Raw genomic sequence first — 13,224 nt, 5'->3', positions numbered from 1 at the left:
GCTGCAAGATCAGGCTGCAGAGACCATTGAAGCTCTGCATGCAGCTGGCTTGAAAGTCTGGGTGCTTACTGGAGACAAGATGGAAACAGCCAAATCCACTTGCTATGCCTGCCGCCTTTTCCAAACCAATACTGAGCTCTTGGAACTGACCACAAAAACCATTGAAGAAAGTGAAAGGAAAGAAGATCGATTACATGAATTGTTAATAGAATATCGTAAGAAGTTGCTGCATGAATTTCCTAAGAGCACTAGAAGCCTTAAAAAGTAAGAAAGTTAATCTATTTCTTATTTATACATTGATACAAATGTAAATAACGGATGCTTTGGCAGAAGACTCGATTTGCTGTAATTTATCATTCCCTGTTGATGTTTTATTCTTGTAAGTTAAAACCTTCCCCAGAGGACTTGGTTAATGGTCCATTTGAGATCATTTGTCACTTTATACCTCTCTTAATGTATAAGAAAATTAGATTTCTCAAGATTTCGTGTGAAAGCTTGTTTTTTTGTTTGTTTTGGCAGTGCTGTAAATTAAACCTAGGCCCTCACACATTCTAGGCAAGCATTCTACCACTGAGTTATCCCAGCTCTTGGTTTATAATTCATGTGTACACGAAAGCATAAAATTGTACATACTAATAGGTTAATGTGATATTTTGATGCATGCTTATACTGTATAATGTTTAAATCATAGCTAAACACACTTTTTCCCAAAGCACTTTTCTTTGTAGTAAAAACTTCCAGAGTCATTCCTTCTAGCATTTTGAAATTTATGTAAATTAGTGTTACCTATAGTCACTCCACTCTACAGATAATCCCCATCCTTATATCCACATATTCTCCCAGCCTTTGGTACACCCTTGTATTCTCAACTTCCATAAGATCAATGCTTTGAGATTCATATGAATAAGATCATATACTATTTGTCTTCCTGTGCCTGGATTGTTTTACTTGCTCATTATATTACACATAATATAATGAGCTCCATGTCATCTATGTAGTTGCAAATGATAGAATTTCATTATTTTGTAGCTGAATAGTATTCTATGTTATGTATGTCCCATTTTTTTCACCTGTTCATTAGTTGATAGATACTTAGGTTGTTTCCATCTCTGGGCTCTTGTGAATAGTGCTGAAATGAACACTAGAGTACATATGTCTCTTTGACATTCATTTTGCTCTTATATATAATCAGTAGTGAAATTTCTGGATTATAGCAGTAGCTGTTTTCATTAAAAAAAACTTTTAAATTAGTTCAATTTCTAAACATTGGCATCTGGCATACAATAACATCAGTCTCTGTAACAGTTTCTACAAATTTTGAGGTCCGAGTGTGGGTTTTCAGTGTGGGTTCTTGTGCCTCAGTACTCCAACGGGAACCACATGAATAAACTTTGATTCTGTCTTTAACAAGAAAAGATTTATGGAGGCTAAGGGTTTCAAGAAAAGCTTCTGCTTCACAACTCAGTGCCCAGAGATAAGGCATCCTTCAGTTCTTCTTGTTGTATAAGTTAATTGCTTGAATTTAGTGTAGCCATAAGTAAGTTGAATTCTTTTTCTGGAATACCACCAGTTGTACCTGCAGTAATTGCAGAGACCTCCTGTAGGAAAGACTATTTCCCCGTTTTTTCCCTGAAAAATTATTTTGGGGGCTGGAGAGATGAATCAGTGATTAAAAGGACATAGAGTACATACTGTTTTGCCAGAAAACCTGAGTTCAGTTCCCATCACCTACATTAGGTGGCTCACAACCACCTATAACTCAAGCTACAGAGGATCTGATGACCCCTTCTGGCCTCTATGGGCATCTGCACTCATGTGTACATACCCACAAACATAATAAAGAATAAAATAAATCTTTAAGGGGGCTGGAGAGATGGTTCAGAGGTTAAGAGCACTGGCTGCTCTTCCAGAGGTCCTGAGTTCAATTCCCAGCAACCATGTGGTGGCTCTCAACCATCCCTAATGAGACCTGGCGCCCTCTTCTGACCTGCAGGGATACATGCAGACAGAACACTGTATACATAATAAATAAATAAATAAATCTTTAAATGTTTTTGTTTATTTATTTGTATTTTATGTGTAGCGATGTTTTATCAGTAAATTATGCACTGTGTGTGTGTGTGTGTGTGTGTGTGTGTGTGTGTGTGTGTACGTGTACATGTGTACGCACGTGTGCTTTGTGCCAGTGGAGGTTAGAAGAGGGCACTGAATTCCCTAGAACTGGAGTTATAGGCAGTTGCAAGCTATCTATGGGTATGTGGGTACTTGGAACTGAACTCAAAACCTCTGCAAGAGCAGCAAGTGCTCTTAATCATTGAGCCTTTCTCCAGCCCTGTTGTCCATTTCTTAATGGAATTCTATTAAGTGTTTTGTATGATTATTCTCATTTAAGCTTTATTAACAACTCAATTAGGTAAGTTTAATTCTCTTTATAGATAGAAACTGAGGCTCATAAAGATAACTTCCTCAAAATCATACAGTTATTAAGGAATTGAACAAGTCTGTATAATTTCAGAGCCTGTTCTTTTTAACAGCTAAGGTTATGCATAGTCTATCTATGTATCTGATGTTTAAATAAGCTTTAAAATTAATAAACCACATTCATAAGGCTATGGCACATTTTAAAACAACTATTATTGTTCTGGTACCTGATAGTGAGGTTGCATATTCATATCAATTACCGATGAGAAATGTTTCCTTTCTTTCCTTAGTGAAATAACATATATGGTCAGTCCAAATTACAATGAATGTTACTTGTCAGTTTTTCTTAGTTTGCTTAGGCTGCTGTAGCAACACCATAGACAGTGAATAGATATCATTCTCACAATTCTAGGTCCAAAAGTTTGATCAGAGTGCCATGATTTGGTGAGTACTTTCAGATAACAGATTATTTTGGTGTCGCTTCTTCAAATGAAAGCAATTGTTCCAATACGTGAACCCAGTTAAACTTAATTCCAAAGATCTTGTCTCCTAATAACTTCACATTTGTGGTTGTATTTCAGAATTTTGAGGGCACAATTAAGTTTATAACAGGCACAAATCTCATCTTGAAGGTCCTGCTCTTATGATTTTATCTAAACCTAATCAACTCTCAAAAAATCCACCTTCTAATATCATCACAATGAGGATAGGCCTTTAATAAGTTTGAAAGAAAATAGGTCAGTCTATAGCAATATGTAGTACTCAATTTGAATAAGCCAGGCATTATGGAAAACTTACCTTATGTTTTTTCTCTGTTCCTGGTTGTGTGTTTAGAATTAGGCATAGTCTTTTCCCAAGTTAATAGGCTTCAGATCCAGAATCCTTTTGCCAGCTTGGTTCCTTTCCTTTTTCCAATTCACATTATCCATCAAGCCTTAGCCAAGCTTCAATTACCACTGTTATTTCAGATCATGTGCCTATCATGTGTATTCAACACCTTAAGCCCCTCTGCCAGATAAGGTCTTTAAATATTAAAGTACTGTCCATATCACAACTTTACCCTGAAACCTTTGGTAATTCTTCATTAGCCACAGGTACTCAGGTCATGAAGTAGGCCTGAAGCAGGGTTAATTTGCTTTCTAGTGTGCCCAACATACATTTTCTCCCTTCACTTCTTTCATCTCTGCCTTAAATGTGACTTCCAAGTGTCTCACCTCACTAACAATTAAGCAGCAAGTGTTCTTAATCATTGAGCCAAGTAACCCCTCTAGACAGTAAACTTTGAGTAGCATTAAAGTAGATAAGTAAAGCTATAGCTATGAAATTTTCCTGTACCTACTGCTTCTACTGGTTTGATTTTCAAAGGGCACCCAAGATTGCTTGAGCAGAAATTAAATGGATGCTCGTTTGCTCTCCTCATTGCAACAGAAAATTGATTGAATTTGGTCTATTGTAAGTTTGTGTGTGTGTGTGTGTGTGTGTGTATTAGTCACTTTTCTATTGATGTAGTAAAACACCACTACCAAAGCAATTGGCAGAAGTTAAGTGTTTATTTGGATGTATGTTTCCAAAGGAATAAGATCTGTGGTGGCAAATCAGAGACACAAAGCAGAGAGAACTAACTGGAAATGGCATAAGGCTTTGAAACCAAAGATGTACTTCCTCTAGCAAGGCCATATCTCCTAGATCTCCCCGAACAGTGCCACCAGCTGAAAACCACGTGTTCAAATGTCAGAGCCTATGGGAGACACTCTTATTCAAACTACCACAGTGTGCATTCAGATTGTGATCCACCCAAATCTCTCCCACCTCTACTACCCCCTCCACCTACCTACAAACCCCATTCTCATGTTCATGACTTTGTTGTTTGGTTACTAGCTTGCTTTGTTAGTTTTAGAGAACTACTCTGTGACCATGGGTTTGAAACTGATTTTTTGAGACAAGGGCTCATGTAGCCCAGGCTGGCCTTGAACTTTTGATCTTCCTACCTCCATCTTGCTTTACATTTGTTTTCTTGGCACCTAAATGCCTCTTAGTCATAGTTAGACATGAAAACTACCTAAGGAATCTTCGAAATATAATTTGCAGTACCAAGTTGTGCCCAATATTTTCTTATTTACTTGGTCTACAAATGGAACCAGGCATGGACAATATTTTAATATAGGTAGGCCTGGGTTAAGAACCTTTAGATGATATAGAATAGTATTTATTTAAATGACGTATGTATTTATATAATGTTCTTTTGGGGGGGTTGTTTGATTTTTAAAGCTGTGTAGCTCTGGCTGTCCTGGAACTCACTTTGTAGACCAGGCTGGCCCCAAACTCAGAGATCCACCTGCCTCTGCCTCCTGAGTGCTGGGATGAAAGGCATGTGCCACCACTGCCCAGCTATATAATGTTCTTCTGTTTTGCCCTATTTGAAAAGCCATGTTCTATGGATTGCTATTGTCATTCAGGCAAAGATACTGTGTTTCTTTGTCCCTAAGTCATTTGATCTTTTGTTTACCTAGAAGTTTCGAGTTAACTGATTATTTATCTTCATATCGACTTTTGCATCATTTCACAATAGTTTGACTAATTGATCTGTAGTTCAAAAGACTCATTTTAAATTTTTTATAGAGTCAGACTGCACAATCACCTTCATTTTTATACATTTTAGAACTTAGAATTAACTGTGGGCAGTCCTTGCCCCCATGGCACTATTAGCCCTTTGTGCTCTGTTATTTCTGTTAATAGGCAAACTTGGTACAATCCACTTTGTTCTCTTCCTCATTTCTCTACTGAAGTTGACATTATCAGTTACATCCTCCCTAAAACTCTCCTTCTTAGGCCAGTGAAATAGCTCATCAGCTAAAAGCACTTGCTATAGAAGCCTTATAACCTGAGTTCAATCTCCAGGACCAACAGTAAAAGGAGTGGGCCAATTCCAGAAAGTTGCCCTCTGACCTTCACACATGTGCCATGCATGTGCATATGCATGCACACACACACACACACACACACACACACACACACACACACACACACAAAAAAAAAAAAAAATTTTAAAAAAACACCAACTGTATTTCTTGATTTCTGTGATATCCACCAAATGCTGACATTTCCTCCTTCTTGGGAATCTAGTATCTTCATTTTCTCCCTAATTAAAGAGCTTTTCTAACCAAAAGTCACTATTGTGCTATCATTAGAGGCATTAGAGGCAGTTTATTCTTTGGGATGAATAGATGAAGGAACTAGAACTGGTGACTTGTCTCATCTGGGATAGTCACCTCTGTGATTAAGAAACTCAAAATCAAGCAGGGAGTTGTGGTGCCTGCCTATAGTCCCAGGACTTAAGAAGGGGAGACAGGGAAATCAGGGAGTTGGAGGACGGCCTCAGCTACAGAGAGAGTTGAAGGACAGCCTGATATATGTGAGACCTGTCTCAAAACAAAATAAAATCAAGGTGTTAATTCTGATTATATAATAGATTCAAACACATTTTTATATCTTTTTCAGAGCATGGACAGAGCATCAGGAATATGGATTAATCATTGATGGCTCCACATTGTCTCTCATACTAAATTCTAGTCAAGACTCTAGTTCAAACAACTATAAAAGCATTTTCCTACAAATCTGTATGAAATGTACTGCAGTGCTCTGCTGCCGGATGGCACCATTACAAAAAGCCCAGGTAACTGGATATTAGTTAATTTTCCATTCTGGATGCTCTTCACATATCTCATTTCTCTCCCTGGCTTTTCCTTCTTTGTGAACAAACTCTGCAGTCTCTTCCAAATCATTTTAATTTTCTTTGAAGTTTAAATAGGGATTTTATTTGTAAACATTGCTTGTTTAAGTAGAGAATAAGAAAAAACTTTTAAATAAAAAAAGGAAGAAATGTTCAAGTCTATAATAAGATGAAGAAATAATAAAATCGCATGCATATGCCTTTGTTCTATGCACAAATCACTAGTATTCTCCTATGATACATATGCTTCTTCATTCAAATTATTTTAAACCTGTACTGTACTTTGTGCCCTCAAATTTGCTGACCAGTTCTTTACCTTCTAGACTTCTCAAATGAGTACTTAGTTCCTACTGCCTCTGCCCAGTGTTCATTCCTCCCCTTGGCATCATTAGCCCTATATATCCTGATCTTTCTTCTCTTGCTACTCTGCTGGCTTGGTTACAGATAAACCTGGCTCAATTCCTTAAACAATATTCTTTTCCTTGTTTCTTTACTACAGTTGACACTATCATTTACATTCTCCTCAAAATCTTCCTTGATTTGTGGGCTTGCCCAAAATGCTGACATTCCCCCCCTCTTTGGCATTATAGTATCATTTCATTTTGTTTTATCCTGTATTTTTAGATTTTTATTTTATTTTTATGTGTGGGAGTATTTTGCCTACATGTATATCTCTGCACCCCTTGGGTTCCTGGTGTCTCCAGAGGCCAAATGAGAGCATCAGAACCACTGAAACTGGAGTTACAGACATTCATGAGCTGCTATGCTGGTACTGAGAATTAAACCTGAGTTCTCTGAAAGAGCACCCAGTGCTCTTTGCTACTGAGCCATCTCTCTGGCCGATTATCCTGTATTTTCTTAATAGTTTTCCTTTTCTATGGTAAAGTTTTTCTTTGATTTTCACATTATGGACTCTCTCTCTCTCTCTCTTTCTCTAGATTAACTCTTGATTTCTCTGCCTTCCATTGATAAAGCTTTAGTCCTGACTTTTTCTTAAGAGTATGTTTCCTGGTTCTAGCTGTCTGCTAGACATCTCCATTTTGATTCTCTACTATCACATTAAATTCTAGTATCCTAGACAGATCTTACAGTTTTCTTGAATAGTTTGTTTCTTCTCTTGTTTTACTTTACTCCTATTACTAGGGCCATTTTTCTTTGTTCCCTACGTCTCGCATTATAGACTGTTTGTTCTACCTATTTTTTGTCATAGCTCTCATTTTCATGAAACTTTTTGATGTTGCTCATATTTTTTCTCCTACCCAGAACATGGGGTATCTTGTGGTTCAGGCTTCAGTATATTTTATCTTTGTCACTATAGTTACTTTTTCTTGACTATTATGTTTATGTCTGAGCCATTACCTTCTGTCCAAATCTTTGGGATTCTGTTACAAACCCATCTTCTTGGGTTACCCTTATTGTCCCAACTCTGCCTTCTCTGCAGCTTAGCCATCATTTTCTTTGGCATCTCTTACTATTTCCATAACCAAGGTTACTATGGTTTTAACTTTCTAAACCGAAAGCCCTTATTTATTGACTACCCTCATGCTTTATTCTTGTGTGTGGCTTTAGCCATCAAAGTGTGTTTTCTAGTACATTTTACTAGTTTTTCCTACTTGTTTCTTCTCACTTCTTTCCAGAGCCATACATTGAGTAGCTCATTAAACTTCATTTGTAACCTCCTAGCTTCCCTTTATTTCCTCTTCATTTTGTTTTCTACCAGCGCCTTCTGTACTCAGCTGCTACTTATACAATATCCTTCCATGTTGATATAAATCCAAGATCCATATGTGAAAATTCATTGATCTAGTCACACCAGACCTAGTGTATAAATGTTTACTATTCTTACTTCCCTGTGTGCCTTTTGTATATCATTCCTTTTCTCTGGGAATGCCCTATTCTTTCCCTACACACACAAATTTTACTAGTATTTCATTATTTAAATCATGATTTCTTCTGTAAAATAATGCCTAATTGGTGAATACTTTCCTCTTCTTTGATACCATAGCTTTCTTACATGGAATTTTTTTCTTACATTTATTGATGGATTGATTGAGTGGTACATGTACCTTGGTGCACATGTGAAGATGAGAAAATGACTTGCAGAAATCTGTTCTTACCCTCCTCCATGTGGGTATCAGGAATCAAACCTGGGTCTTCATACTTATTAGCAGGTGTCCTTACCCACTGAGCCATCTCACTAGCTTTCATATGGATAATTGGATAATGTCATATACTCCGGTACAGATACCATATTTTGTTATCTTTATGATTTAGCTGGTTATCTAATATGCTTGTGTTTATAACTAATCTGTTTCATTTGCATGCTTTTCAATGACCATACCTCTTCTTTTTTTGTATTAGTATATTGTTTTGAATGGTATATTTTATATATTTATACTTGTTGAAAAAAGCTATTTTTAGTTAAATTGCCTCTTTTTCTTGAAAGCTACCTACAGTTTGGAGAAAAACTCTTAATATGGGTAACTTTAAGAGATTAGGGGGAAAAACCTACATGTTTACCTTACCAAATCATTCATGACTTTATTGTCGGTAACCACAAATCCTTTTATTATTTTCTACAAGGAAAAATTATAATCTTTCAATCTAACCTATGTTTTTCTTGCGAAGGTGGTCACCTTGAGAGTTGTATTGCCTTCCAGGTTGCAATTTTTAATCCTTGAGGTGTAAATTATTGCTGCACATAGTATACCAAGTGCAAATTACTTAACCGTTATTATAGCCCGTCGAAACTGAATTGAGTTTGGATTCTCTAGCTTTGTCCTTAGTTCTTTCACTTACAGAAATAAGAGATTATTTCTGACAATCTTTTGTAAAGTTCTTAATAGGAACCAAATTAATGAGAGTGGTCAGGCAAAAGCTAACATTTCACTTCATTTTTGTGTTGAACGGTATTGGACATGTAGGATTTTTTAAATGATTTTAACAAATCAAAAACTTACTGAGTCTTATTTAAAGAAATATTATGTTCCTTGCATAAATTATTTGTAATCACATAATTTATATTGAATATGAATTTTATTTATGCTAACCAGCTTGAGAAAGCAGGGGGACAAACTTTATGGAAAGCATTATTTAGCAGCTGAAACAAATATGTCATGTTAAGGCTACTAAGTCCCAAGGAGTCTTGAGAGTAGATGGCAAACGATGACTATCTGAAACAGTGGAAAGGCAGCTTTGACCTAAATATTTTCCCTAAGTAACTTTCCCAGGAGGTTTTGGAGATCTCTGAAGCAGAAGTCATTTAATACCGTCGGCGACCATTTTTTATTCAGTATTTATCCTGAACACAGCATTGAACCACACTGCATTGTTTTCACATCTGGATGAGTTACTATTTGGAAAGTGATGGAATTTGTAGCATTTTTCTACAAATCTCACCTCCTTTAAGATGCCCCCTTTGAAATGTAGCTGTCTGTAAGAGAAAACAAACCATATTGGATAGTGAAGAGAGTTGTAATTGGCAGCCATATAGGTGCACAAGATTAGCATAAGTTCTATAATTACCATTGGGGTATTCTTAAGGAAGATAGGAATGTCTTCATAAAGAAGGGATTAAGAGGTAACCAAAACACACTTCTGATTTTTTCATTCTTCTTCTGATGGCTTTGTACATGTTACCTGAAATCCAATTTATGGCCTCCACTCTCACATATTCAACAATATAATCTAAAAAGAACATGTGGAAAGATGGCAAAAGAAGGAAATATGCCAACCTTTAGTAAGCATGGTAGGAAAGGTTTTGAGCAATTATGCATGTACAGACCTAGAAACAAATGGGGTGCTAGTGTTGCATTTTAAATGACTATGTTACTTTGCACCTGACAAGACTCTCACACATTATATATACAAGCTACCTTTCTGTTTGTAAAACCTGCATTTACACTTGTAAATGACAATAAATCCCAGTGAGTTATTACACATTCTGCTTTTGACTTTTCTGTCTCTTTTGTATTTTATGTTTAGATTGTCAGAATGGTGAAGAACTTGAAAGGCAGCCCCATAACACTGTCAATAGGTGATGGTGCCAATGATGTCAGTATGATTTTGGAATCCCATGTGGGAATAGGTAAGAAACATTTAATGTGATGGCCTCTATAAGGTATCATCATCAGTATTGCTTTTTAGGTTAAATCAGTCTTACTCTAGATTGTTTTGGTTACTCGTCTGGAATTTGAACTTGTGAATAATTGTTAATCTAGTGAAAGATTTCTTCTAATAGTGACCATTCCAAGGTCCTACCCATAGTAGCTAGAGGGTATTTATATGTGCCAAACAAAGTGGATTTTTCCTTTTCCTTTTTCTTTTTTCTTTTTGGATTTCCAAGACAGGGTTTGTCTGTGTAGCCCTGGCTGTCCTGGAACTTGTTCTATAGACCAGGCTGGCCTCAAACTCAGAGATCCACCTATCTCTGCCTTTTGAGTGCTGGGATTAAAGGTGCGAGCCACCACCTCCTGACTTTAAAATGGATTTTTCAAACCTTCTTGTGTCAAAATTAATTGAGTAGTTCTTGTTTTGACAGCATGCATGACATTTTATTATTTTTTTTGCACCTCTGGCCAGGCTTCCCACTTTATTATTAATTACTCTCTCTGTCTTTTGAGATTGTTAACTGTTAGAGGTTAAGAAATTGTCACTGACTGGCTCATTTTCCATACAGTGGTATTTATGGGTACCATGGGCTATAGTGTTGAAGTCTTATGTTGACATACACCAACAGCTTTTCTGGCACCTACACAAAGTTTTCACATATCTGACTGCTGTTAAATACCCAACCTAACACCTCAGCAACATTGGGCAATGGATCGGGAGCACATACAGAATTAATATCTTGGACATTATTATAGTGAAGTTTGGATTCCCAAATTCCTTCTCCCATTCAGAAGTAGAATGATTTAACATGGAATTCTAAGTTTTGCTCATTGATTACCCAATGTGGAAAGGGCCTATGGCTCATAAAATCCATGAGTAGCTATTCCGTTTCATACAGTGAAAGGGTTTCACTGTCTTTTCATATTTCCTTTACCACAAAACCCAGACCTCTGAGTTGCCTTAATATTACATCTAGTTTAGTGTTGTGCATAATTAAGCACATACTGAATACCTTAAATAATGTTCAGGTGGATTTTTTCCCTCCACATAATTTTTGCTTTGTGATGGTTGAAATAATGACTCTGCTTACTGTTTTATATTGTACTAACAAATAACTGATCATCAATTAAACATACTTTTATTTGGCGAGTCTCAGTATCACTGTTAAAGCTTCTTTTTATTTTAAAAGGAGTAAATCTAAGGTATGCACTCGATTTGTAATATTTAAACAGTTTAAAAATATAAAAACAGATCAAGCATTTGCTCATTCTATAAAGTTATCACCATACAGAGATATTCTTTCTTTAGGTATTAAAGGAAAAGAAGGTCGCCAGGCAGCCAGGAATAGTGATTATTCTGTTCCAAAATTTAAACATTTAAAGAAACTGCTATTGGCTCATGGACATCTATATTATGTGAGAATAGCACATCTTGTACAGTATTTCTTCTACAAGGTACGTAATCAAATGTTTATAATTTAGCTGTTTTGCAGGGGGTTGTATTTGAAACAGGATCTTGCTATGTAGCCTAGATTTGAATCATTTTATATTTGTTTTTGTTTTTTTAAGACAGGGTGTAGCTAGAGTTTTCCTGCCTGGCCCACAGTCAGGACAAATCTCTGACACCCGCCAGTCATAGCCGCTCAGACCCAACCAAGTAAACACAGAGACTTATATTGCTTACAAACTGTATGACTGTACCAGGCTTCTTGCTAACTGTTCTTATATCTTAAATTAATCCATTTCTATAAATCTATACCTTGCCACGTGGCTCGTGGCTTACGGGCATCTTCACATGCTGCTAGTCATGGCGGCAGCTAGCAGTGTCTCCCTCAGCCTTCCCCTTCCCAGAATTCTCCTCTCTCCTTGTCCCGCCTATACTTCCTGCCTGGCCACTGGCCAATCAGTGTTTTATTTATACAGAACGATATCCACAGCAACAGGGTTTCTCTGTGTAGTCCTGGCTCTCCCGAAACTCACTTTGTAGATCAGGCTGGCCTCAAACTCACAGAAATCTGCCTGCCTCTGCCTCCCAAGTGCTGGGAATAAAAGAATCAAACGTCTTCTGTAACTGGGGCTAACACACACTCCTCCTGTGTCAGCCTCCAACGTGCTGGAATTACAGATGTGTACCACAATGATGAGCTCTGCAATTTAATTTCTGTGAATCAAAACCAAGGCATTACTGATGATATTAAAGATTTGAGATTAATTTTGAAGTCAACTTTATTAAAATATAAGTTAAATATAATAATGTTTTATCCAATAAGAGTGTATAGATCCAGGCCAAAGAGTTGTTTTGTTTAGCTGAGGGTGTATGGATCTTTTTTATCCTTTCAAAGAATCAAGTGCTTGTTTCATTGATTCTATTTTTTGTGTATGTGTGGATATTTTCATTTCATTTTTTTCTTCTATTATTTTTGAGATTGTATTGTGAATATATCATTTCTCCTTTCCCTTTCCTTCCTCCAAACTTCCCATATACCCCTGTTATTCTCTTTCAAATTCATGGCCCCTTTCTCTCATTAATTACTGTAGCATGCATATATTCGTACATACATACATACATATATATATGCATATTTTTTTTTCCTGAATATAGCCTGCTCAGTCTGGATAATGTTGGATATATATATATATATATATATATATATATATATATATATATATATATATATATATATATATATATATATATATATATGTTTTCAGGGCTGACCATTTGGTATTAGATAGCCAATTGGTGTGCTCTTCCCTGGGGAAGACTTTCTCCCACTCTTGGCATTCCTTAGTTGCCTGTCGTTCCTTGTTCATGGTCTTTTTTCCATCCACTTTGGCATGTCTGTTGTTGTCCTTGTTAAGCTGGTGTTTAGATGGTCATGTTGGTTGAGATGCGATGGATGTAGCTTCTGATACAACTGGGAGACATAATCTCACATTGAATTCCCTGATCTCTGGCTCTTA

General features: G+C 36.6%; 1 protein-coding gene across 9 annotated transcripts in view; it reads left to right on the top strand.

The window, feature by feature from the left end:
• The window catches only part of Atp11c (ATPase phospholipid transporting 11C), a 187,813-nt gene that overhangs the window by 130,691 nt on the left and 43,898 nt on the right, over positions 1–13,224 (top strand). For all 9 annotated transcript variants that reach the window (XM_052740008.1, XM_052740000.1, XM_052739975.1 and 6 more), the window contains 4 exons: positions 1–264; positions 5,920–6,094; positions 10,136–10,238; positions 11,570–11,715. In XM_052740008.1, the coding sequence (XP_052595968.1) occupies positions 1–264; positions 5,920–6,094; positions 10,136–10,238; positions 11,570–11,715 (688 nt within the window). The remainder of the gene's footprint in view (positions 265–5,919; positions 6,095–10,135; positions 10,239–11,569; positions 11,716–13,224) is intronic.

Source organism: Peromyscus californicus, unplaced genomic scaffold (assembly GCF_007827085.1).
Source record: "Peromyscus californicus insignis strain IS unplaced genomic scaffold, ASM782708v3 Scaffold_10__1_contigs__length_136768540, whole genome shotgun sequence".
NCBI lineage: Eukaryota > Metazoa > Chordata > Mammalia > Rodentia > Cricetidae > Peromyscus > Peromyscus californicus.
The sequence above is the reverse complement of the archived record's forward strand: the minus strand, read 5'-3'. Positions and strand labels throughout refer to the sequence as shown.